Raw genomic sequence first — 27892 nt, 5'->3', positions numbered from 1 at the left:
AATGAGACATAGGGTAAGAAGAAAGAAAGAGAAAAGTGAGACATAGGGTAAGAAGAGAAAAGAGAAAAGTGAGACATAGGGTAAGAAGAAAGAAAGAGAAAGAGTGAGACACAGGGTAAAAAGAAAAAAGAGAAAAATGAGACATAGGGAAAGAAAGAAAGAATGAGACATAGGGTAAGAAGAAAAAAGAGAAAAAAATTAGACATAGGGTAAGAAGAGAAAAGAGAAAAGTGAGACATAGGCTAAGAAGAAAGAAAGAGAAAGAATGAGACACAGGGTAAGAAGAAAAAAGAGAAAAATGAGACATAGGGTAAGAAAAAAGAAAGAGAAAGAATGAGACATAGGGTAAGAAGAAAAAAGATAAAATGAGACATAGGGTAAGAAGAAAGAAAGAGAAAAATGAGACATAGGGTAAGAAGAAAGAAAGAGAAATAATGGTTTATATGGTAAGAAGAAAGAAAGAGAAAAGTGAGACATAAGAGAAGAAGAACGAAATTGAAAGAATGAAAGAATTGAAGGAAAACAAGAAAAATATATTAAAAAAAATTATTGCACAATATCTGTAATGGAATTAGCAATTTCACACTTTCTGTTGACAAGACTGTTATTCAAGAAAAAATCACACACTTCACTGTTTCAGAACAAGTCTTTATTCAAAATTGTTTACGTTTCAAATTTATCATGAAAACATACTTAGCATTCTACTGATTGGTCGTTGTTTCTTATCCTTCTTGCTGCCCTTTGACTTCTTCTTTGTCTTCTTCTTGCTCTTCTTTTGCGTTTCTTCCTCTACTTCCTGGTCACCTTCATCTTCGCCGCTTTCTTGTTCCTTCTCCTCGTCCCCATCTTCAGATTTGCGCTTTGAGAGCTTCAGATTAACGTTGAAAGAAAGAGAGGCGTCTTTTCCTTCTTCCCCCTTCTTCTTACCCCCTTTGGATGTCTTCTTCAAGTCACTACCATGTAGCCCTTTCTCAATGCTGTACTCTTCACCTTTGTCCTTTGACACTCCTAATGCTAGTTTGGGAACTGATGTCTCTTTCCCTGATTCCGAACCGGATACATCTCCTCCGTGGAAAGATTGTGCCAAGTCACTAGACTTTGCTTTGGCTGTTGAAGCGTCTATGGCATCCTTTTCTGGTGTACTTACTTCTTCGTCATCTAGTTTGTGCTCCGGCATAGCGTCGCTGTACAAGTCTTCATGAATTGGTTTCTTTTTGGGAAAGGTCACGTGCTTCTCTCCTTCTTTCTGGTTTCCATCTGTTTCTTCGTCCTTCGCGTCAGATTCCACGGACGCTCCAGGTTTTAAGACTTTGTGGATGTGATCTTTCTTCATCTTCTTCTTCTCCTTTACAGTATCTTTGACGGACGAACTTTCAAGCTTATCAGTGGATTCCTTGATTGTAGACTCATGCTCCTTCATTCTTTCACTTACTTTTGAACTTTTCAACTTCGACGTCTCGCTTGAAGCTGCTTCAGTTTCGTCAGTCGAAGACGATTTACTTTTCCGTTTGATCAGTCCCTCATTCTCTTCTCCTACCTCCTTTCCTTTTTCTACAAAGTCAGAAAACAATTCAGATTCCGCATCAGATTCTGCTGTGTTTTTCTTACCAGGTTCACTAGTTTTTCTTCCCTTTTCATTCTTATCTTCGTCTGAAGTACTTTCAGAGTTGAAGTCTTCATCTTCGTCTTTCTTCTTGGATTTCTTCTTGTCTGTAATTTCATCTTCCTGTGACGAAATCAGTTCCTCATCTTGGGATAAATTCTTGAGCTCATCATCATTCTCTTCTCCTTCCTCTTCTTTCCCATTCTTTTTAGTTTTCGATTTCTCGTTCTTACCTAGAGAACTGGCAACTTTCTTCTTCTCTGACATAACATTTTCAATCTTAGAACTTTTCTTTCTTGTCTTCTTCATACTATATTCTTCTGATTGGTGACTAGTTTCTTTGCTTTCCTTTCGATACTTGGATGACTTGCTTTTGCTTTCTTCCTCGTGTTCGACTTCCAAATTTTCTTTTTTCTTTGCTTCTTTCTTTGATGATTTCTCTTTTGAAGTATAATCTGATAGGACTTCAGATGATTTACTCTTAGTAGCTTTGGCTTTCATTTTACCAGTTTTCTGGATTTCTTCCCCGATTTCTTCTTCTTCCTCATGTTTGTTCTTTGTAATACCATTCTTGGTCAGTTCTTCTTCCATGTTTAACTTCTTTGTGGCTTCTTCTTTCAATTTTTTTCTTGTAACACTGGTTTCATTCCAATCCTCTTTCACTCTGGACGCTTTGTCTTTCGCAGAATATCCCAATTTCATGTCATGATCTGATTCAGTAAGAGAAGCAGCCTTATCGCTGATTTTCTCTTCGAAATCTACACCGGTAACTTCCATGTTGTGTTCATCCGCAGTCTTACTTCGACCCTTTTCATAGTCTTCTTCCATTTCCTCTTTTCCTGTTATCTTCTTCTTTGAATTTAGTTCATTAATTGCAGTTTCTTTTAATTGTTGTGAATCAGTGTCCTTCATTTCAGTACTTTCACCTTGTTTGCTCTTAACTGCGTCCATCATAGAGAAATCTGCAAGTGCATCAGATTGCATGTCTGTATTCTTCTGATCCTCCTCATTCTTAACGTGTTCTTCCATATCTTCTGCATTCTGTTTTATCTTGTTTTGTTTTGTATCATCTTCCTTCGGTTCATCATTAGTTTCCGAGACATCTGTGTCATTATCCTTTGTGCTTGGTTTAATATCTTTCACAACTGAATCAGACTTCTGTTCCTTCTTACGACGATTTTCCTTTGATTTTTTAACTTTGCTGGTAGCCTTTGCAACTGCCGTTTTCTTTGAAGACGAGATACCTCTTTCTTTTTTGGTTTCCTCACTAATGTTCGTACCTTCCTTTTTTGAAGAATTGTCTAATTCGGAAGTCTTGTACTTATCTTTCTCATCCTCCTCATTCTCATCCTTAGTGGTTTTCTCCGTATTGGTTTCTTTATCTTTCACTGGGTAATCCGGCATTTCACCAGATAACTTTTTCTTTTCTATATTTTCTTTCGCAGATTTTTTTGAAAACGATAATTCTTCGTTTGTTTCTTCCGTGTTCTTTAAGTGTTCTTCTGCTTTCTTTGAATTAAACTTACTCTTTTCTTTAATATTTTTTTCGATGTTCTCCCTAATTCTCTCTCCTTCTTCTTGTATTTCTTTTATAGTTGATTCCACGTCTTTCTCTATTGTGTTATCTTTGCCAGCTTCATAATGCGATTGTTTTATTCTTGCGTCATCGGATGTTTTCCTGGGTTTCTCTCCTTTTTTCAATTTTGCCTTGCTTTTGTCGACATCAACACCAGATTTCTTTTCCTCATCATCAACAGGCTCTGTTTCAGTTTTAACTACATTCTCTCCTAAAAAATCTGTATCTTGATCATTTTCTGTAACTTTCTGCTTCTTTAATTCTTTCTGGTTTTCTTTTGATTTCTTTACATTGGAAGATGATTTTTTGGTACCTTTTACTTTCTTCACTTTTGTTTTCTCCTTATTGGCTTCGGACTTCTGAATATCGTCTGACTCTGTTTCATTCCTAACTGCATTATCAGTTGTACTCTCTTTTTCTTCTTCATTTTCTTTTGTAGTTTCGACGTATTTATCTATATTTTCACTAGCTCCTTCAACTGTATCTTTCTTTTCTACTACCTTTTTCTTGCCTGTTTTACCTTTGACAGATTTATTTTTTCGGCTATCCCGTTTCTTGTTACCAGATGTAGTTTTTCTGGAACTCTCTTCTGTCTCTACATCGATATTGGAATTCTTTTCATTGTCGTTAGGTTTTGTTTCATTTCTGTCCACGTTGCCACCTACGAAATCTGATAGCAGAGGACTTTCCGTCGTGGTTTGTTCTTTATCTGCCTCTACGTTTTCTTCTATTGCCTCGGTATCTTTTTTAGTGTTCTCATTGATATTTTCTTCCTTCTGTTTTACATTTTTTGAAGATGATTTATTTTTTGCAGTTTTATTCTTTTGCTTACGCTTGTCTTTATGCTTTTTGCTACTCTTCTTTTTCGTTGTTCTTTTATCTACATCGTCACTAGTTGGTTTCTCCGTTGTAAATAATTGTTCAGGCACATCAGTTGATAGATTCTTCTCTGTAGAAGTAGTTATCTCCTCTTCCTTGTCTTTACCTTCAATTTTTGATTTAGTTTCATTAGAACCTTCCATGATAGCTTCTGTTGTTTTATGCACATTTTCCTCTTTCTCGCTGTAGGTGGTTTCCGTTTCATTCAAATTATCGACTAGTAATTCATTCTCGGTAGGACTGGATAAAGATTTCTTCTTGCTTTTTTTACTCTTACCGTCTTTCCTCTTCCTCTTACTATCACTTTGTTTTTCATTTTTACGAGAATTTGATTCTTTTAGAGTTTCCTTGTTTCGTTTCTTTGCTTCTATTTCTTTGTTTATTTTATTCTCTATTTCTTTCTTGGCAGCCGTGACGAGTTTTGTGATATCTGTCTGTTCTATGTTCTCAGTCAATGAAGAACTTTCCTTCTCGTTGTCCTCAGTTATTTTAGAACTGCTTTTTGAAGTATTTTCAATCGTGTTGGATATGTTTGTGTTATTGTTATTTGTCTCCTTATTCCGTTCCTTATCAATGCTTTCTTCATCTGTTTTCTCTTCTTTTTTAACTTTTTGTTTCTTGCGTTTTACTTTCTGAGAGCTTGATACCTCCTCATTGGTAGTCTCGTCTTTCTTTATTGTTTCTTCCTCATTGTCCTTTCTTCGTTTCTTATTCGTTCGTTCACTTTTATCGTGACGTTTCTTCGGTTTTGCGGTTGGGAAAACTTTTGAAAATGATTTCCAAGGTGTGTCTTCTTCTATTTTCTTTTTCTTTCGAGTTATTTCGTCAGCAATACTTGGTGACGTGGAAGTGGAAGTTTGGTCTGTTGTGTTTTCTTCATTTTCTGATGGTGTTGCTGGTGTGCTGCTGCTTTCTGAGGGTTTCGGAAGTGCATCATTCTCTAGTTCTTCTTTCACTGTTGGTTTGTTGGTGGTTACAGCCGTTGTGGTTTCGGTTTCCAATTCTTCATTGATTTGTTTATCCTTTACCCGTTTCTTCTTCGTTTTCTCGTCCTTGCAAGGAGACTCGATAGACGTCTCGGGCTTTTTCACATTTTGTGATTTCTTCTTTGTCTTCGGCTTTTTGTCAATTTCCTCTTCTGTGATCTTCTCCGCATCGATGGCTTTCCCTTCTTCTTGGACTTTGGTTGGTGACGATTTAGGATTCTTTATCTTTTTTGCTTTCGGGTCAACATTCTTATCGTAATCATTCTGTACATTTTCTTGTGGTTTCGCAGTCTCGCTCCTCTTGGTGATCTCCTCCTCCGGTGTGGTATTCTTTGGCAATCCTGGCAGGCGTGTCTTAGTTGTAGGATTTGTCTTGTTGCGAGGATTTCGTCTGTGTGGATTGTACTGTCCTGGTAGTACCGGAGAACTGACAACATACCCTGCGTATGGTATGCCTTTTGGAGTCTTCTTGTTCTTGCAAGTGCAATTACCTTCTTCATCATCTTCTTCTGGATAGCTTACAGGCGTGCACATGTATCTTGTCCCAGAGAAGTCTACGATAGTCTTCGTTCCATTGTCTGCTGTGTCCAGAAGGATTGATCTGAAGACTGAAGGAGTTTTTCTTGGATGCTCGGAGACCGGGGGTTGGTTCTCTTCATCTGCATACTCGTCTACAGCTCCGACAGGGCTATCGGCGAGTAGGTTTCTCCCCTCGTCTTCATCTTCTTTTGAGTCTTTCTCCTTCTCTGACTTGGGCGAGATACCTGGGATGTAGGTTTCTAAAAAGAAAAACAGTAAAATAAATTAGACTACAGGTTACATGTATATCAAAGTATCGCCAGAAGGTCTAACCCGCGTATGGCTACGTATTTCAGATACCATTTGCTGTTCGGGCTGAGAGATATGTGAGTGAACGTAGTACTGACATTCGAGTGTGTACATGTAGCAGTGGGAATTGCCTCGATGCGCATAAGACAAGTTGAAGCGCAGAGGAGAAAATTTTCAGGGACTTTGTGAAGCCTCTATGGATGCAGAGTTGCCTTGTTGATGGGTGTAAGTACATGTATTTACAGGGGCATCACACTTATCCCACTTTCCAGCCCACTCCATATGAGACATTTTTAGAATCGTCTATATTAGAAGAATCACACACTGAGAGAAAGCTGGAAAAAATATAAAGGCGAAGATAGAGAAACTAATTAAGAAAGAGAATGAGAGAGATAGAAACAAACTAGAAAGTTAGGAAGGAAGAAAGAGAAGATTAATAGGAAAAAGAAAGAAGGTGATACGTAAAGAGACAGAGGAGTAAAGAGGGATATATAGAAATAAAGACATTAAGGTACAAATGAAGAATGAAGAGTGAGAGGAAAACATTATAAAGTTAGAAATAGAGAGAGGACTATAGGAGGGAAGGAAGAAAGAAAGAAAGACAGAGGGAGAGAGTGTGTGTGTGGGGGGGAGTTTCCACAACCATGGAAATTAAAGAAGCTATGATCAGAAAAACTGAAGCAAGAGAGAGATAAAGAATAGATAAATATAATATTGAGAGACAGACAGAGTTGGTAAAGGAGAAATTAAGAAGCGAGAGACAGAGAGAAAGGAGAGAGAGGTGGGACACAGACAGATAAAGCAAGGAGAACAGAAACAAAGAAAGACAGACAGACAGAGAGGGCGAGAGAGAAAGGAAAGATAAATAAACAAGGGAGTCACACACATGCACATAAGGAGAGAGAGAGGGAGGATAGAGAAGTAAATTAAACAAAAACTGGAGGGCAAGCATAGAAAAGGGTCAAGTAGGGAGGAAATAAACACAAACAAGGATATACTATGACTGAGAAAAGATCCAAATCTGGAGAGACTATGGAAGAAAAGTGAGGGAGAAAAGTGTTACATATAAGAGGGAGAAAAGAAGAACGAATAGACAAATTGTCAGGCGCTCCCTCCCCTCCCTACGGTCACTTAGGATGGAATGAACTTTAAAGATATCAGAAACTGCAACTAACAAAAGATGAAACTTCAGTAAAATATTTTCGACACCCACGTTTCACATCAATAGAAATTTGCAACTCTACACCAAACCACAAATATAATTTTATATTGCTGTTATTTCTTTCTACTTTGATTACTGTTCTTGTTCTGAACCGTGAAGATGAAGACTAGGTAGACTGTAGAACGAACGCTCGTCCATGCCTTCCACAAGACTCCAACCTAGAATTCCTGTATCCGGATGTTATTGGTATTGCTTCAAGTTTTGAATTATTTGTTACCTTTGGAGCTGTGAAAATTATACCAAAGTGAGAATGATGTTTATATGAGTAAAGTAAGCAAGGATGCAAGAGAAGGAGTAGTATGGCCGAGATTGTGGGTAGAGACACAGTGCGGTGAAAAGAGAGGGAAGGACATATGAATGTACTGGATGTCCCAGAAGTCTTTCCCTGATTACAAAGTTTATTCATATCCGCCATATTGCAACAGTTCTTTAATTCAAAGACATTTTTTGCAATTATATTTTGTTATTTCGTTTTGAGCATAATCTGAGAAGAATGAAGAAAATTCTGTTGTGCTACTCTATTCAATATTGATGTTATTTTGTTTGTTATTCGTTACTATAGTGACTGTAGAATTTGGTTAATATACTAATTTTGTTAAGTAACATTTGAAATGTTATTTTTATTTAAAATATTGCAACAAACTGCTCCACACCGGGGACAGTTGCAATAAATTGGCGGCCTAGAGCCAGGATTCGAAAATTGTGGGTGGATGAGAAGTGAACTGATAATGCTATAATGAAGAAAAGAGAAGTGCCTTACGTGCTTCGAAGTAGCGTGAGTCTTCAACCGGATTTCAGTGATGTTGCTGAAGTAAGCAACGAAGAGGACAATTCTGGTAAGCAAATGGAGGATTTACTCTGTTTTAAGGACAGATTTTCTGACACTCGCATGATAGAATGCACGTCATGCAAGAAATGGGAACATGTAAATTGTAGGGGTCTTACAGTTATTCACTGGGTAATATTCAGTTCTATGAAAGAAGACTATTAGTGTAAGGCATGCAAGCCAAAATTCAATCCATTCACTCTAAAATCATACTTGGATACAGTGAATATCAATATTGACCATATTTTATCTGCTTTTCACTTGAGTTTGGTCCAACATGAGAATAGGTTGCAAGACAAGTTGCTCCAGAATACCGAAACGCTGGAGAATAGGTTGCTTCAGAACACTGAAGCTCTGGAGAATAGGTTGCAAGACAAGTTGCTCCAGAATACCGAAACGCTGGAGAATAGGTTACTTCATAATACCGAAACGCTGGAGAATAGGTTACTTCATAATACCGAAACGCTGGAGAATAGGTTACTTCAGAACACTGAAGCTTTGGAGAATAGGTTACTTCAGAAAACTGAAGCTTTGGAGAATAGGTTACAAGTATGACGCTCGTGTGGATAAGGCAACTAACAAACCCGATAAGTTAATGGTAGTTATTTGGAAGCGCGTGGTAATTATATCCCTGTTAGTGCCTATTCCAAACAAGGGTCACAAACACTTTTCGACGCTACGTTTCCGTTGAGTAAACAAGTTCCAAAACATGCAAACCAACAACAGAAAGGCAACGTCGCGTTCTGCTAAACGCAGGAATCCGAGGAACGGTCAAAATCACGAAGATTCCGTTCCAATTACTACAATGCTTATTTATATTGTCAACAGCAATGTTCCTGTAACAAATGATTACGTCAAAAATACTTATTCACTATTAATTCCCTTAATACTAATTGACCAACAGATTGAATAAAGAGGGGAAAGGGGGAGAGAGAGAGAACAGTCAAAAAGATGTAAAAATGACTTTAACCATTCGAGGACAGTATCCTGGTTCCTATTCAAGAAAACATATTTATACATACATATATAATGCTTTTCATTCAATGTGTTCAATTTAACTCTAACGGAATAAAGCAAAAGATAAAGGAAAGAAGACTTCAATTTTAACCTCCTGTTTATTTCAACAATTTTAATTTGTCTTGACTTCCTAATAACACATGAAATATTCTTACATGACCCTCAACTTCTCATTTTAAAAGAGGGAAAATAGTCTTTACAAACAACGAGTGCAAGGAAACAAGTCCAATTGAAATTCAACGTTTCAGTAACTGTATTGCTTAACAAGAGGCAATGCAATGCCAATAACAATCTACAGAGGTATTCCGCAATAACAAATCAGTCCTCAACATCTACGTACAATCCAGTATAGGTACCCTACATGTGCATATGTATACTTATTTACCGTGCATGGCTTTGAGGCTACTGCGTAAGGTGTTGCGGGGATATGACTTATTAAAGTGAAAAAAGGGGGGGAGAATTAGAAAAAGGGAGGCATATTGTCATTTGACAAGCTTGATTTTAAAACTGTTGTTTCCTGTCTTTTCGCAGGGTCTACACAACAATTCCTTGCGTAATAAAAATTTATTTTTCTTTTGTCACAATTGATTAATCAGTCTCCGAAAGGGGCGTGTGAATAGAGATCTAACCGATCTTCCTTTGGGATTAGACTGTTTATACGAAAATATTGGAACAGAAACGTCTAATGCTTCGTGTTGGAGGTACTTTCACTTAGTATCATTCTCAGTTCCGAAAATGCATGCATAAATAATTAGAATTCACTTTTCGGAAGCACTGTACCAATATATTCGGCACGTTAATTCACATCCAAGAGTCAAAAAGGGGTAGGAACAGTAATGTATTGGAGAAAGAACTCCGAACAAACAGCTTGCTGAATAATCGCACAAAAAGGGGGGGGGGAGTAATTGTACAGTTCAAACAGGGCAAGTCGGAAACAGGATCAAAGAAATCTACAAACGTCCACTTTACCTTGAAGCAATCCTTCTGATGGTCCTTATCACAATCGCAAGCATATGGCATGGATCACTCAACTGCATTCGTGCGGCTCTTCACGACTCTAGAAATCGTGGCTTCCAAAGTTGTATTCCAATCTAACCATGGCAAATGCGTGGGCGAAGGAATTGCGTACAAGCTAAGCGGCCCTGCTCCGCTGCTAGCTGACTGTATGTGTCTGTTTCGAAGACCGGATACGAACTGTGTTACTGACGATCGAGAATCGTGCAAGAAAAAAAAAGGGGGAGGGGAGGAGAGTATAGTTTAGCGTATCTACGACAGATGGCAACACCATCTAAATGTCGTAGCGCTATCGTATTTTGCGGTGGAGATTATTTTCTCCGAAAATAAACTCTATAAACGTACAAAAGTACGAGTAATATTCCCAAATTAAATATATAATATTTGGAATGTTACACAAGATAGACTTGATCAGAACACTGAAACGCTGCGCGAAAGTTTACAAACAAACTGTGAAGTTTGGGGCACAAAATTGGTTAGGTTGCAGCAAAGTACTGAAAAACTGAACGAAGGGCTCCAACATGTAGAAAATAAGTTGCAGCAGGTTTCTGATTTTTGTCAATCAGCTAATAGGTTACTAAATGAACGTATAAATGATGAAGTAACTTTATTAAATTCGAAAGTCAGTGATCTTGAATCAAAACTAGACCATCATGATGATGAGTTAAAACAAGACGTATCAAACCAGTTGTGCCAACATGAAACTTATATAAGTACACTACAAACAAATATGAATACTACGCAGGTAAAGTTGCAAGAATTTGATTCTATGCTTAAGGATTTAAATGAGAAATGCATTAACTTAGAGCAAAGCGATGTTATTTGTACTAGTATGGTTAGAGACGTTCTACAACCAGATAAAGAATTAAGTAATGTTGATGCATTTACTAATGAACATAGGCACATAGCATGCCAAACTGATACAAGATTAAATTCTAAAATAAAGCATGTTGTTTTTAGTGAACACAATAAATGCGAAACATTTCATACAGGTTCTTCTGGCTATGATACATCTGATGCTGAAGTGAATTCTGCAAAGGAAAATGTAACCAAATTGTGCAAGGGCAAATCTGCTCCCAATAAAAGTACAAATAAATTTGGTAAAGCTTTCACTTCACAAGGCAAGAATACATATGCATTGCGGCATTGTGTTTTAGATAATACTGAATTTACTAATAGCAATCCTACTGTTGACAAAATCCATTGTACATGTTCACTAAATAACCATTCATGTCTTTCTTCGTTGAACAGCTCTTTACTGTATGATAATAAGCACGTACATACTTGTGATATTGAAAGTAATGCACCTAGTTTTTTATGTGCTACAGACACATCAAAGCAAATTTGTTCTACATCTAACAGAAATTCCATACCTTCTAGAACTTATGTTGCTTGTGATAATAGAGACAATTTCACAGGTCTTGAAACTTCAGTATGTGGTTGCCAACGTCAAAGTACATGTCATTCCTTAATCCATGATCAGTTTCCTGATGACTTAAATGTAAATCATAGTCCTTGTACTAGAACAAACTGTTCTTATAACCCGATGTGGCTGAATAATGATTCTACATGGAATTCTTATAATCAGTCTGATACATGCTCTAATAGATTTACACGAGTTAGTGAACTCAGTCAATTGCCACGTTTTGGAGGAGATGTTTCAAAACAGTCTGCTAGAGAATTTATCGAACAACTAACTACAATGTTAAACATAATTGGTGTTCCTTCCAAGTATAAATTACGTGTAATTCGTAAGTGTTTCTATAATGTAGGCGCTTACTGGTTCAACAGTGAAAAGAGGAGTTTCATTTCTTATGAGGACTTTGTACATAAATTTCTTGATCAGTTTGCATCTAATGAGTTATTAGAAAGTCAGTTGACATTGTTATTATCTAGAAAATACAATCCAGCTTCAGGTTTGTCATTGGAAGCATACGCTTTAAAAACGTACTCTGCTTATTGTAACCTTGTGGAAACACCAAACAAAGTTGAAGTAATACGGATGATTTTGAAACAGCTACCTGAGTCAATTTCAAAGAATGTGGGCTGCCATAACATTACAGATCTTAAGCAAGTAAATGTTGAGCAAAATTCTTATGATTCTACAACACAGACCTAAAATACAGGAATCAATGTAAGTAATCGCCCATCTCCCAGAAGATTTGAACGCAATCCCTCAAGAAGGCAGTTTGTAAGGTCTGAAAGAACTAATAATAACGTGAATAATTCTAACTTCAGACGTGAAGATTATCCATCCAGATCTAATAATAATGGAAGTGCTGGTGTTAGAAGAAATGCAAATGTTGATGAACAATCATCTTATATTAGTGGCCAGTATACACTTAATTGTAATACTAATCAGAATAGTGTCAGTGTTTGTAATAATTCTCGTAATTCGATAAATTACTCGGATGCTAGAACGGATAATCCTGTTTCATCTGAAAGGTTAGGTGAGTTTATTTGAACAGTGAGTTGATCATCGCTGTTACAAGAAAGTTCATTGTTTCTTATTATCGTGTGTAAAACAGCATGAATTTATTGTATTTGTTCTGTTTATTTATGATCTGCTGATCGTCATATTGTATTTTATGGAAGAAACTATGTTTGGCCTCTCATCTCACAACTGTGTGACTTATTTCAATGTATCAAAGACAAGTGTCTAACACGAATAAAAGCGGAAAACGCCAAGAAGAAAATATGCAAAGTGTCTCGCTGGAAGAATGATAAGAAGGAATATATGTAATGTAGGATAAAATGAATGTAATATGGTATACCATTATAATGAAGGACTTCATTTGCACATATAGCTTCAGAGGGAAGAAGTGCACTCGTGAAGAATATAACCCTTTAAATGGATATAAGATGGTTATGAAATAGTAATAGTAATGAGATTGCAGTAAAGAAGAAATCTACTGAAGATGGCTGTAAAGAAGATGTGAAAAGAATGACATTGCTGCCAAAGAAGTAGTAGAAGAAGAAGTGAAGATGATACATTGAAGATGTTACATTTGAAAAATATACGTATTTCTACATCAAAGTATGATGTCAAGGTTTTCAATCGGAGGAGGAGGCTATTGCAACAGTTCTTTAATTCAAAGACATTTTTTGCAATTATATTTTGTTATTTCGTTTTGAGGATAATCTGAAAAGAATGAAGAAAATTCTGTTGTGCTACTCTATTCAATATTGATGTTATTTTGTTTGTTATTCATTACTATAGTGACTGTAGAATTTGGTTAATATACTAATTTTGTTAAGTAACATTTGAAATGTTATTTTTATTTAAAATATTTCAACAAACTGCTCCACACCGGGGACAGTTGCAATATGCAAGGTAGAGATGTGAAAGTGGTGCCAAATGTTGGAAAACTAATCAAGTTTTTTTGTTGCAGGTTTGAGTAACGTGGCTGTAGTGTAGCAGTGTCAGTGCCCAGAAAACCGGAAATGTTCACAAATCAGGAAAAAGCTCAGCATGTCCTCTGGTATCACGAGACCCGGTCACCAATAATAGTGCAGAGGAACTTTCAAATGTACAGAATTCTTTCGTCTAGAATATCTGCCATCAATAAGTTGGTATTTAAAAAAATGGAATTTATCTTCATTCCCAAATCGTGTCAAGTCCAAGAAACATTGTACGGAAAGATGCCACCCGATGTCAAGAGCATTAATTCCGGATTCCTTGGCACTGACACTGCTACACTACAGCCACATTACTGAAACCTGGAACAAATAAACTTGGTTAGTTTTCCAACATTTTGGCACCACTTTCACATCTCTACATTGCATATAGCGGATATGAATAAAGTTTGTAATCAGGGAAAGACTTCTGGGACACCCGGTATAATATGTAAAGGGAATGACGGACCTGAGTAGCTGTTTATATGTTCGGGAACGTGCGCCCTGCAGGATAAATGGGCTGGGGGTTTTGAAAAGGAAGGAGCGCTCAAAGTAGTTGTGGAACAGAGAGTAGCAAGTGTAAAATAGTTGAAGAAAGTGAGAGTGTTTTCGGTGAGAGTGAAGGAAAAGAGAAGTGAGGCGTGGAAGAAAAAAAGATATACTGGAAGAAGAACGAGTGAAGTGAATGAATCTGATAGGGGAGGAGAAAGGAGGCACAAACTAAGAGACAGTGTGTAACATAATGTTATAGAAGTCAAAATGATATTATGTAGTGCGTACAGCCTATTGTTCGGACATGAAAGGGAAAAAAATCCATTGTAATCTAATCTAGATACGACCCGTACCTTCTGAAGATGTTTCAGCTGCCAGCTGATGGTCAGTTAATTTATGTTTGGGGTTCAGGAATCCCTCTGCCAAATTGATCTGAAAAGACGAAAAAGTATGGTCGTTAATTACCTCAGTACAGTCATGAGCAATAAAAAAATGGGACGCCTCGTTCTTGAAATTCTCGCTTGAATGCGTTGCGTTATGACCCTGCCTTGAAGTTAGGCAACACACATGACGCATTTCAGTGGAGCCGCCTTGTAATCAAGGAGTTCCTGTTTCGATACTCGGTGGAGGAACATGAACAGTGGTTCGGATCCCACTTTAAACTGTACGTCCAGTCCCGGCTAGCCTATCTGTACATAAAATGGACTTAAAAAACAACAATTCAAATTCAATTCAATGCATAGCAGTCAAGCGAATATTTCAGGATAGAGATGTCCCAATTTTCAGTTGAGTGTACATTATTTTTATAACCATACTGAACATGGACTATCAAAGAAAACAATCACCATTGAACAGCATAGGAATAGGAACTAGAAAAGCAAAATGATAACATTGAAGATTAGGGACACACAGGAGATGTACTACGTAGAAATTTTCAGCGAAAAATGCAGGGTCGACCAGGACTCGAACCCGGGTCTCTGGCATACCGTGCCATACCGGGATCGAGTCCTGGTCGACCCTGCATTTTTCGCTGAAAATTTCTACGTAAACTTATAACATGTTTGCATAAGAATGCCAGATACCTTAGTTCGAGCCTGCCTTCTTACAGTATGTTTTTTTTTAACACTGAAACATTTGGACATCTAAAGTTCAAGTTACCTTAAAGGTATTGTGTGTGTGTGTGTGAGGGAGGGAGAAAGTTACCGCGTAGGCTTTGGTGCGAGCGGTATTTCTTGCAACAGAGCTCCTCGAATTTCGGTTCTGACTCAGAAACTGGGGATCTAACATGAAATGTTAATTGGACATTATCCGTTCTATAGTGCTTTAAACTACACTTATTCTAACACTCTGTTTCAAGAGAGCACGTAGGGCCTCCCCGATGGCGCTGTGGTAGCGTCGTCGCCTTGTAATCAAGAGGTCCCGAGTTCGATACCTGGTGGTTCGGATCCCACTTTCAACTGTACACACAGAAAACTAAATGCATCATATCGATTGATGCACTAAAGCGTGTTTTATGGCTTCTTCAAAGAATCAGATTCACATTTGATGCATTTGGATGCATTTTTTGTATGTCGTGAGAGAAACACCAAAGTGCATCATTTGATTCAAGTGAGGATTTATTTCAGTCGAGATGCACTTCAATGCAGCAGTTGATGTTCCTTGATGCACCTTCCTGCATCTTTTTCGATGATGCACTTAAATGTTTGGTCTGAGCTACAGAGTATGTGTAGCTCAGACGAAACGTTTAAGTGCATCATCGAAAAAATGCATTCCGGTGCATCAAAATGCATCAACTGATGCATTGAAGTGCATCTCGACTGAAATAAATCCTCACTTGAATCAAATGATGCACTTTGGTGTTTCTCTCACGACATACAAAAAATGCATCCAAATGCATCAAATGTGTATCTGATTCTTTGAAGAAGCCATAAAACACACTTTAGTGCATCAATCGATACATTCTGGTGCATCAATCGATATGATGCATTTAGTTCTCTTAGTGTAGGTCCAGTCCCAATTAGCCTTACTGTGCATCAAGTGGACATAAAACACCAAATCAATCAAGAGAGTTCCGCTTCTCTCGTCTTCAGGTGACCAATTTTTTTTTGCCGGTTGTGGGACTCGAACTTACGACAAAGCTGTTGTTTTACTACAAATTCGGTATGTTGACCAATTACTCCAGGGCATCTTCTGGAATTATGTACTAATTTTTGCTCCACTAATGCTACTATTTATAATTTTTTAGGAGAGGGGACCAGATATGCTTGAACCCTACACTGGAATGGCTTATAGGGTACTTGACCATGTTAAGAAAGCGACTTCTTTGATTTTCCTCAGTTTCCATCCACTTTGGTTCTTCGTGCCACTGTCGGCTAATCGTGAAGATCAGGAAGAATGGTGATAAGTAGGGACCTTGCCGAAATTCGTGTTTTGATTTTAGCACATTTTCCTATCGAATATAACTAAAATTATCCATTTTTAAACTAGTATTTTAAACTGTAGATTGCATTGCCCACGCCTGTTCGTGACCGTTTCGTACGTTTGAAACGATTTTTGAGGAAGTTATTTTCCATTATTTCTTGAGCAGCAAATACCGTGGTACTGCTCTAGTGTGACGGTAGGTATGCACTCAATCCCCTGCCAAAATCCACCACTTTGCTCTGTGATTCAAAGCGTTCCGTTAGTAGATGAAAGAAAGTTGGAGACCATTACACGTGGTTTCATGTATATGTCGGAATTATTCCATTTATGACATGCAGTACAGTTATCTTCAAATTTTATGCTCAATTCGATTTATTTCGCGAATAGGCGAAAAGAATTTTCAGAACATGTCAATGTACATTTAAAAGAACTTCTTCTTTTTTTCAGTAATTAACATTTTTCGGTGTGATAAGATGGAATTGATGAAAGGTCAATCATGAACACATGTAACAAGACACAAGTCCCACAACAGAGCATTATATTGTCGTGATTCCAGACGTCAGAGCCTTGTTAGTCTGCAATACAGCGCCTTGAATAACGTAGTGTGGAAAACGACTCAAGAAACTGGTTCCCCAGACGGATGAGAAACACAGATGGCAGTGCGATCAATGTCGGTGCTAATTTTCTTATGAAAGTAATGCGGCTTTGTTAGTTTTTGGAATATATTATGTAGATTTGTTTGTCTTGAAAGGCGGTACGTGAATTGATGGAAACACTTATATTTGTGGAGTGATTTACAGTCACAAAATGACATTAATTTGAAAAGAAAAGTAAAATAAAATTAATAAATAAATAGCATGTGTAACTCAAGAAGAAACATCGCAAAGTGATTCCGGACGTCAGGTGTTGGATTGTGTACTAGAGTTTTATTTTTCTATGTTATTAGAATATAAATTGTATCCTGAGAGATATTTCATACCGAGGCGACAAACCACAAGTGTCGCTTGGAAGCGAGCAGTCCGTAATCAATGCAGCCTTTCGAACCGTAGGGACACAAGCTCTGACTGCACCGTTTCCTCAAGGAGATTGCGCACCAAAGCGACAAACGATACGAGGATTTCACACCAAAGCGACACGGGTCCTTCGGTCCAAGGCAACTTTCACACCGAAGCGACACATGTTGCTTGGAAACGAGCCAATCAAGAGCAACATTTCACATCGTAGCGGCATGACGGGAAGCACAGGCCCGCGTTCGGTTGGTGAAATCCTCAAGCGATAAGTGTCGCGTGCCCCTTGTCGCTTTGGTGCGCAATCTCCCTAAAGCAAGACACTCATTGCATCGCGCATGCGCGAACAACAAACCACGGCAACAGGTTGCACGCTATTGAGGAAATGGCGACGCACAAGCGACAAAGCAACACGTGTGACTTATCGTGTCACCTAGATCTGTTGTTGCAATGTGCGGTTTTTCGTGTCGCCTATCTGTTGTTCGCACAATTAGCAGCGAACGCTTGCCAATAGACTGAAGGCACCATGTCGCTTGTCACTTAGTTGAGAACTCCCCCTGTAGCGCGTCGCTTCGGTCTGAGCACCCTTCCTTTAAGGAGCTTTCCGACCGAAGTAACAAGTAGCACGCGTATACGCCATATGAACGTGTCGTTTGCTGTTTGGACCCTCATATGCAATGAATGCTATTTTACAGTCTGGAAGTGTGTGTCACTAGTGTGACAGTGTGAACATCCCGTGTCGCTTGTCCCATTGGTTTGAAAGTTGCCTTACACTCATGTCGATGGCACTAAGAAAGTTTTGTGGGTTTCCCCTTGTCGTTTCATGCAATCATCATTATCATAATCGCCGCGATTAGTTTAAAGCGGAAGAAAAGAGACAATAAATATCCAAAATACAAATGCTTCAGTGTGTATATCTTTAAAAGAAATGATGATGATGATGATAAAAATGAACCTAATTCATACACAAGAATTTAGTTGTCAAGAGCATTCCACGCGTATTTTTTATCCCGTATTATTAACGAAAGTATGACGATAACAGAACGTGGTCGACTGTCTAGAATGTTCGTTAATATCTTCGCGACCACTGTACCAAATATCATAGTAATTATCATCATATTCATAGAAATGCTTCATGTAAAAGAATCAGACGTTGCAGCGAAAACTCCATTTACTTCCATTATAAGCAGACGAATACCAAGCACCGGGTTAAACACCAGCGCCTCTAGCGGATCATTTTCGAGTGGAACCAGCCAGAGCGCGCAGAACTGTGCCGTTTTCCACACTACGTTATTCAAAGCGCTGTAGTCTGCAACAATGGAATCCAAAGTGTGGTATGTGAAAATGATGTTGACATTTTACAGGTTCTTTCGGAAAAGTCACCGCTTACACCCCTCAAGATTGGATGAGAGTATGACACGCGGCTGAGAAAGAGAGATGAATAGATGTCTCTAGCATTGAGAAAAGACCGAGAATTACTCTAATAAGGTCTTCCTCGGCCATCTACACCTTAGAAAACCAGAGTTAATTTGTATATATATATATGACAATTTTGTCATGCAAGAATGCTTCAGCATGGATTCTTTTCACACACATAAAAATGATAGTTATCTTCTTATTTACAGATAAGTTATTTGCGTTGTTAAATATATAAAAATGGATCTTTCAATCGATTAATTTAGTACCTTTGTGAATTTGAAGCTTAAACGGTGTTCATGGCTTTTCGGCAATGATGAATTCTGTTTTAAAGGATTAAGTCAATGGTTCCCAAAGTGTGCACCGTGACTGTGTTATAGGTGCGCCGGGAAATGTTCCAATATTTTCACTGAAACAGCACTTTGTTAGTCTACATGGTATTAGATATGATTGTTCCAATATTAGTACTTTTACATCTAAAATGTTTCTCAATTTGAAACGTGTTTATTTTTTTAACTTAAGGCAATTTGGGAAACACTGAATTAAGTTAATATCTAGTGTAAGAATCTGCATCGGTTAAGACTACGCCCTATATTCTTGTGGTGACTATAACTCACAGTTGATACCAGTGTTGCCAGACGTCCTGAATTTTAAGGGGACAGTCCCTTATTTAAGTAATATGTCCAGAACAATGATTCTCGAGACGTCTATTGTCCCGTATTTGGAAATTACAATTTTCCCAGCTGCATTCATGTTTCTGAACGCCTATATTATCAACTTCACTTTCACCAAAGCCGGTGCATTGTGGGACTAATCTTAATTCCACTTCCCCGTCTGTTTGTGACCACTAGGCTACCTCTCTGACGATGTTCATCATTTTTAGTGCATATTTTGAATTTTACGGCATTCCTTGCCTGCCAGTTTCTAGAACTGTTAGTGCCTATAGATCCCTCTAAGGACTATAAGCCCCTGTTCTCCCTTACATTCCTAATAACTAAGTTCGACTGAGGGGTTTAAGAGTTATCCTTCAACGTAGTACGCCCAATTGTCAACCCTTCTTCCACGTAGTACACCCTGGACTGCATTTTGCAGACTAACAAGGCTCTGGTGTCTGGACCTACGGCCAGTATAATCCTTGTACGGTTGTGTGTGTTGTCGTGTGTTTGTCCTTAATGTGTGCTGAGTGCCCCTACAGCCTCAGCTTTTAATCCAGGTAAGAATATATTAGTCGTCCGACATTGCAGTTATGTTTTTTTGGTTATGGTAAGGGGCTGGACGCCATATAATGTGACGGGTGCAAAATAGCCTACCTAAGTGCTGACTCATTTCAAATTTCAACTTCATTCATTCATTTACTATGTTTGACTGGTTGATTTGGGTTATGTTATTACGCTCTTCTACCACTTTCGGCTAATGACGAATATGGGAATGAGTGATGATACGATGAATTGATAAATGACACTCACAAAGAACACTCATGCCCAGGCTGGGATTCGAACCTGGGACCCTTGGCGTCGTAGCGCACCTTCTAACCAATTTGCCACGGAGGTCGACTAAGACCTATGTGGAACGGATAGCGTAAGTAATAAAGGACAAGATGTAACAAATTATTATTACAAATTCAGATAACACTCAGTAATTACTTTGTGAGATTTCTTTAATTGTATATCAAACGCTTTGTTTTCTTAAGCGTGGTGATTTTATTTCTGAAATAAAATATGAAAACAAACAAATTATTGAGTGAGCTCGAGCCCCACCAGCCCATAAAAGTTAGCGCCACTGAAAAAAAAAACATATTAAGGATTGAACAAACCTGGACTATGATCGCGACATGTAGGATCCAGACCAGATACATCCTTCACAGATGTTGAACGGAGTTTGTTTCAAAAATGCATACCTCTCCGTCCACCTAGTAGAATCAGTTGTGTTTTTATTACTCGCTGTACGGAACAAAACTAAACAAGTAGAAAAAATATTATCAGCCTCTCTTCCCGTTTTAAAAACCTAGGAAATGATTCATTAATCGCTCTCGAAAGAAAAGACCACGGATTCCACAGCGTCAATCAAGTTTCCATAAAATATGCACAGACTATTCTTCCCGAAACGATCGACTTGCATCGTTCCAAGAACTCGGCCACTTTGGCGATTCGATCCGGTTCGAGCGTTACGAGATATCGTTTACGAGAGCGGACCCTGGTGGCTACGCCGAGCAACAATCCTTGGATTCGGCAATTTGTCCAAGGGTGAACATTAAAGGGCCGTTTTACATATATGGAAACACAATCCTTAAGCCTTTTTTAAGCCAGCATTTATATGCCTTTTTATGGAGCCATCAGTGATAAAATGCAGACAATGCCATCTTGTTCGCAAATTCAGAACGAAACTCATCAACTTTTTTCAACTCGTTTGAAGGCCACTTCTGATCAGTTCGCAACTATTAAAGTCCCATTTCATCTCGGTCTTGCCGAAAAGCCTCGAGACCAAGACTTGCACTTTAAAAGAGAGGCTAGAGAAACAAATTGCTCATTCTCGTATGTTCTTTTTGTAAGTGTTCCAGTCGTGGAAGTTGCAATGCTCATAAAAATGTTTTTCCAATACTCCAATGCTTGAAGTAATGCATGAATATGGCCACCACAAGTCTCACCCAAAGACGAAATGAATACATATGTGGTTTGATGCCTTTCTTGGTCAATATAAAAGGATTGGCGGTGGAGGTAATGAAGTTGCGAGAGAATTTTGTGCAGATGGGCTCTGCTATGGTGGGATTGGGCATGGGCGTATGCAGTGGAGGGACAAGGCGGGCACTTGTTCTCACTGGAATCGAGTGGTGAAAAGTTTAATTTTGTGTATTGTGCTTTTTTACGTGGAAAGTATAATGAATGTTATTTCCTTTTCAAATAATTCAAAATAAAGCATTGCCCTCCTGGGAAATTGTTGTTACCACCCCGGATAAATGTTTGTCTCCTGAGAAAAATATGTTTCTGTGAACAGTCTGGGTACGCCCATGGTATGGTACTTCTCTTTTTTTCTTTTGACCTTTATCTCTATTTCTACCTCTGTCAACTCGCCTTGTGGCAACCCTGTAGGGCGCTTGTTTGTTTATCAAGATAGGCACTGGCGACATTTATCCTGTACAAAGCGTTTCATATAGGGAAAATATATGGGATTGAGCGCATTGTAATATGTTTTAGTAAACCCTAAATGACCACCACCACACGGGTGAGAATCATATTCCCTGTTATAAACTTCTTTCATAAAGTTAGGTTGTAAACCCCTGCTTATTTGCTTAATTTGCTCACTAATGTCCATTGCAGGATCTAATTTTAATAACAATAACTGTTTTTCTCTCACATATTTTGAAACAGGTTCATTTTCCTGATGGAAGCGTAATCTGATTTGTTCTTCTAATTGAAAAGTATCCCCCGGTTCCGTAAATTCTTCCACAATTTTAGTTTTTAAAGTTACAAAATCTATATCCTGTGCTTCCTGAGTTCGACTCCAATTATTGAACCATTCCAATGCTGAATCACTCAAAAATACCGGTAGCATTTGCCTTTTCTTTAAGTCATTCTACTCATTAAGAATAGCTAAACTTTCAAATTTATCAATGAATTTTAATACATCCTCGTGAATGTTACCTTGAAACTGGATAGTTTCGAGAATGTGGGGGTGGATAAATCTAGATTGCGCCATGATTTTATGATTAGCCTATGCGCAGGAAAAATGCGCTTGATTAGCTTAAAATTAGCACTAAGTTGCTTATTTTCATTTCTCACCCCCCCCCCCCCCCCCCGTGGCTTTGACAGGACATTATCAGCAATTCAATTGTTTACTCTCCCGGAAATTTGATAGTTAGGTTCAACAATCGCGCAACAGAGTGACGACAGTACCGAACACATCTTTAAAATATTTATGCAACATCCTAATGTTAATTCTCATCTTTTCACACGCCAATCGCCGAATAACCTACGGTGAGTCACATAATTATTCGGACAGATAAGATTTCTGAATATTTACTGACGTAGTCGTGATATAATACGATGATAAATGTTTAATATTTATTTAACAAACAAAACACAATATGAGCACACTGTTAATTATCTTCAATTATGTTTAATATAATATATTAGTAAAATATTTTCATTAAACAAAACAAACATTTTTTGTGGGTTAAACAAAATTATTCGGACACATGGAAAGTAGGTGAAACCCAACGTTCTGGAGCGGTCTTTTGACCTACTTTTCGCCTTACGACATTTTACTATAAGGCTGTCTCCCCTTACGATATTTTTCTGTAAGGCTAGACCGGTCCTTTGACCTACTTTTCGCCTTACGACATTTTACTATAAGGCTGTCTCCCCTTACGATATTTTTCTGTAAGGCTAGACCGGTTCTTTGACCTACTTTTCGTGTAGACCCAAATGGAGAATTCAACGCCCGAAAATGGAGCTCGGTGGAGCTCGCCTTAATGGATTTCTCTCGTAAGGCATGAGCTCCATTTTCTGGCAGTGTTACCAACTCCTCACTCGAAAAAATCACCAGGGTTTTTGTTTTTGGGTATAACCTAACCTAAAGCAAGGAGGTGGCAACCTTGCTTGAGGTATTTTCTCGCAGTGTTGCCAACTCCTCACTCGAAAAAAATCACCAAGGTTTTTTTTCTTGGTCTAACGTAACCTAAAGCAAGGAGGTGGCAATTTTGCTTGAGGCTTGCCTTACAGTGCATAAAGCAAGGTTGCCAACCCACTGGTACTTTTGCCATAGCCTTTTACAAGAAAAAAAAAGAGAAAGGGAAGAGTTAAACAACCGACAGCTTACCCACAGCCTTTTTTGCTCTAACCTAACCTAAAGCAAGGAGCTGGCAACTTTGCTTGTGCAATCAACCCGGTCGACCGCCCTCAAGTGGAGATAAGCGTTGCCAACTCCTCACTCGAAAAAAAAAATCACCAAGGTTTTTTTGGTCTAACCTAACCTAAAGCAAGGAGGTGGCAATTTTGCTTGTGCAATCAACCCGGTTGACCGCCCTCAAGTAAAGATCAGCGTTGCCAACCTACATATACTAAACAAGGAGAGCCGGCACTGCCGTAAAAGAGAGAGAGAGATGGGTGGATGGTAATATAGTATGTGTGTGCGTGTGTGCGTATAATATGTAGCATTATTAACTAGAGTGTGTTGGCAATTTACTTGCAACTAAAAAAATAGAGATGCCAACGTTGGTGTAAGATGAAGAGAGAGAGAGAGAGAGAGAGAGATTTATGGCTGGCAACAGTAACGAGCGAATGCGCCATATCGTAATTTTCCAACTCCGTATATCGTGATTTTTGTAAACCTCTCTCTCGGGGGAAACACGATGTGTTATACACACGCGCGCGCGCGCCTGTATTGTGACGCAAACAAACAAACAAAATAATAAATGTTGTCTTTTAGGATACCTGGCCCCCTATAACCTCGCGAGGGTGCGTGGTGCCCAACGCAGTTCTAATGGTCGCGGCTAACAAAGCCATGCCTTTGTAGAGTTTCATGGGTTCTTTTTTAACCCCCCCCCCCCATAACTCCCTACAGAGGACCTCCGTGTGTAATGTGTGTGTTTTATGATTGAAGAGAAGAAAAATATTTTGGTTAAGAATAGAAAGTGTAAGAAGTAAAAAAGTTTCCGTAGGGTGCTGCATCTGAAAGAAAAAAAAATATCCTCAAAATAGTGTACATAATATGATAGAAAAATATAAAAAAAATGTAAATGCAAAAATTAGTGTGAATGATTGTTTTTTTTAAAAAAAAACGATAGAAAAATATAAAAAAAGTGTGAATGATTATTTTTCTTTAAAAAAATGATAGAAAAATATAAAAAAAAGTGTGAATACAAAAATTAGTCTGAATGATTGTTTTTTTTTAAAAAAAGTGGTGCAAGAAATAATACGTACTTTTTTGATGCAGAAGTCTAATGGTGCGAGCAGGTTTCTTCCTCGTCATGACATCCCCATTCTCGGGTGTGGATGTTGCAGTCGAGTAGCCTCAATTTGGTGTCGTGGGGATCAAGCGCCACTTTGTTGATCGTGGATGTATGCAACTGGTCGATGGTGCTCGTGATCCGATGTTCGGTCATGCGTTTGATTTTTTTGTCGAACAAGCACGACTTGTAATCTTCTACGGTCAGTTTGTTTGTGCTCGAACGCCCCACCCCTTTTGCTTTTTTTATTTCGGTCTCGTCCTGGATTTTCACGGCATACATTTTCGCTCGAAGACCCGCAAACTCTGTGATGATGCGGCCGTTGACTTCATCCTTCATCTTCCCGATCGTCATTTTCTGGCTGTCGTCGAAGAGCGCGTGATCTTTTGGATAGTTCGAGAAGTCGAAATGGTGGCTTATGCTTTTTAGATCTTCGTATAGATCATTGGTGTGGATGTTGTACACGAAGCTGTCCGTGTCGGTGTACGCCACCTCGATTGCCTCTCCATAGCGCGGTTTCATGATGTCGTAGTGAAACTTGTACATGGCCAGCTTTGACAACTCGAGGATTGCGACTCCCACGGCGATTGGTTTGTCGAATGTTATGTGGCGGAGAGCACGTTCGATCAATACCAACGTGTCGCTCAGTATCGTGAAGTTCTTGTACGTGGGCTGAGCGACGAGCTTGTTTATTTTCTTCGGGTCGGAGACCAAGTTGATATTTCTTCTTTTCCTCGCATCTTCCATGCTCTTGCCGTAGATGCTGTTATTCATCAACTTGTATAGGTCTTTGTCTGCGGAAGAAGAAGCTGATGCTCGACGTTGAGTGTTGCCGTCGATATAGGGTGCTAGCCACCTGGTCTGTCTAAACTTCAATCCCGAGTGCACGCGCTTCAAAACCAATCCATGCTGGAGGTAGAATTGTAGGAGGCGATAATGCACCACGTAATTCTCTTTGCTCTTGAAGGTGAGCATCAGCTTCTTCTCCGGAGTCGATTCCATCACAGGTGCCATCGCAAATCCATGGTGTTCTCGATGAAGCGATGCAGGATATTCCAAATCTACTTTCAGGAAACATCCATTTTTATGATCTTCACTCCATTCCAAACAATCTTGAAGTTCCTGCTCGCTCATCCACTCGTATTCTCCGATAGGCAGAGTCTCGGACATGGCATAACCATACAGATTGTTCATGTCCCAGTATGCCAAGAAGTTTGTCGGTTTCCCTGCATCGAAATCGGCAACATATGGATTGTTGGCCTTGACGTATCGAAGGGGACACTGGACGATTCCACCACGTTTTGCCTCTTCGACAAACAAAAGTTGATTGACGTTTTTGATGAGTTCTATCTTCACCTTCGTGGATTTTAACATCGCCTGCCAAGAATAACCCGGTGTGGTGTAGCTGAAAGCGGGGTCCAAACCATATGCTGCCATTCCTCTCGAGCGATGGAGATGAAAACGGTCGCTCAATAGCGTAACATCCAGCTTCAGATACAGATCGTGATAGTCACCCATGGTTTGACAAGAGAATGTAGACCACACGAGGTGAGCATGATGGTAGTCCTCTTCGCTGCAACAGGTGTCGCTAAGACGACTGTAGAATGCTTCTCTTGGTGGTAATGATGTTTCTGAGAATTTGGAAGCATCCGTCATGTATTCGTACGGGTAAACACCCTTGCGTCTCAACAGTGCTAAATGTTGGTCGCCGAAACATTTCCTGGTGGCGATCAAATCATCGTCGGTGAGTTGAGACGCGAGTGTCGCCAAACTCGAAGACAGAAAGTTGTAGGAGTCCAAGAAGCGAATTTCTACGCGATTGCCATTTCCAACGTCCACCTTCTTGCTGAATGAAATGAATTTCTCGTTGGTGCGAGCTATGACGCTAATGGGTTGAGCGTCGCATCCCATCTCCTTTATGAAGATTTTGGCGTCGTAGCCCTCCAAATTGTGAATGAATACTGGAATAAAATTCGGTTTCTTGATTTGTAGATTACAGTTGTTACACAGGGGGGCTACATATTTTCCCGTGTGATGATTGTGGTGGCGAACTTTGACATTTTCGAGGGTGAAGTTACTTTCGCACACATCACACTGAGAGGCAAGGTCGTATGCTTTCTTCTCTTCCTGGGTAAGAGGCTCCATTGCTTTGTCTTCTCTTAGTGGAGGAGCGAATTGTATGGCCATCTGCTTCAAGGTTTGAAGGAATATTTGTGGAGCATCATTGCCACGATGTAAAATAACATCGCCTGTGTTGTTGACCATCAATCCAAAAGCGCAGGCTTCGTGATGTAGAATTTCGGTGGTGCTCGATACGCTGGGATTCGGTTCGCATGTGGCGAGTGGAAGTTGGAAACTTTCAAAGTCGGCGCATATCACCACGGGATGCCAGAGTAATGCGGTGTAGTTGGAAAATGTCATGTCTCGAGAAGGCATTTTGATAGTCGTAGCCGAATGTTTACTACACATTTCATGATGATCTCGGAGTTCTTCATCAGCATTCTTTTTTCCTTGACCGTAGAATATACTCAGGCATCTGTCGCATACTCCAATTTTATGGTGATCTGTGGTAATTTGACTTCTTGTTAATTTTGGAAGATTCTGAATTAGACAGTAATGATAATTATCATCATCTTCGATCAGGAGTAATCTGATGACAAGATTACTTTTAATGTTGCTGTGTCTGAGAACGTAGATGGTGTTGTTTTTGTCTAATCCGAAGATGTGTACTGCTATATTTTCGTTTTTATCTGTCTTGTACTGTGCCTCAAATTTACTAATGTCTCGTAGATTTACGGGGTAATTAATGCCAGCCATAGGTTTTTCAAATTCTGAGAGATATTCCGGCTTGTTGTAGTGGTATAAACGATGTTTGTCATCATTGGCTGGGTGATGATCGGCAATGATGCACCACAAAAAGCATCTGTTATCCTCATTTTGAATGTTGATGATGGCTTTCTTACTGGCTATTTCCGGGGGCAAATTGATGTAGCTGGATGCTCCCATCGGGTTGTATCGTGCCACCTTCAAAGTTAAAGTGTGAGACGAACCGCAAAGTGTCCAACCCGATCCACGTTTTTGGAAAGTCTCGTGCTTGTTCAACAAAGCGTCAATCATCTGGTTGCAAATGGCATCCACCTCATCGACGTCGGCGGCGTGGAGGCTCTTTACACCAGTGTAATGATGGAAAGTTTCTCGCTCTTTTTTTACGTTTTCGTAAATGGCGGAAACGATGAGGTGGATTTTCAACGAGCATTGCAACAAA

At 39.1% G+C, this 27892-nt stretch overlaps 1 protein-coding gene across 1 annotated transcript; it reads right to left on the bottom strand.

The window, feature by feature from the left end:
• Nucleotides 1-632: 632 nt before the first annotated feature.
• On the bottom strand, nucleotides 633-20684 carry LOC145991273 (uncharacterized). Its single transcript, XM_083127253.1, has 3 exons — nucleotides 20497-20684; nucleotides 14193-14271; nucleotides 633-5823 (listed from the first exon to the last, which is right to left on the bottom strand). Exons 1-3 carry the CDS (start codon nucleotides 20536-20538, stop codon nucleotides 680-682), a joined length of 5265 nt encoding a protein of 1754 aa, XP_082983379.1. The 5' UTR covers nucleotides 20539-20684; the 3' UTR covers nucleotides 633-679.
• Nucleotides 20685-27892: the final 7208 nt, after the last annotated feature.

Source organism: Lepisma saccharinum, chromosome 8 (assembly GCF_977018435.1).
Source record: "Lepisma saccharinum chromosome 8, izLepSacc3.1, whole genome shotgun sequence".
Lineage (NCBI taxonomy): Eukaryota > Metazoa > Arthropoda > Insecta > Zygentoma > Lepismatidae > Lepisma > Lepisma saccharinum.
The sequence above is the reverse complement of the archived record's forward strand: the minus strand, read 5'-3'. Positions and strand labels throughout refer to the sequence as shown.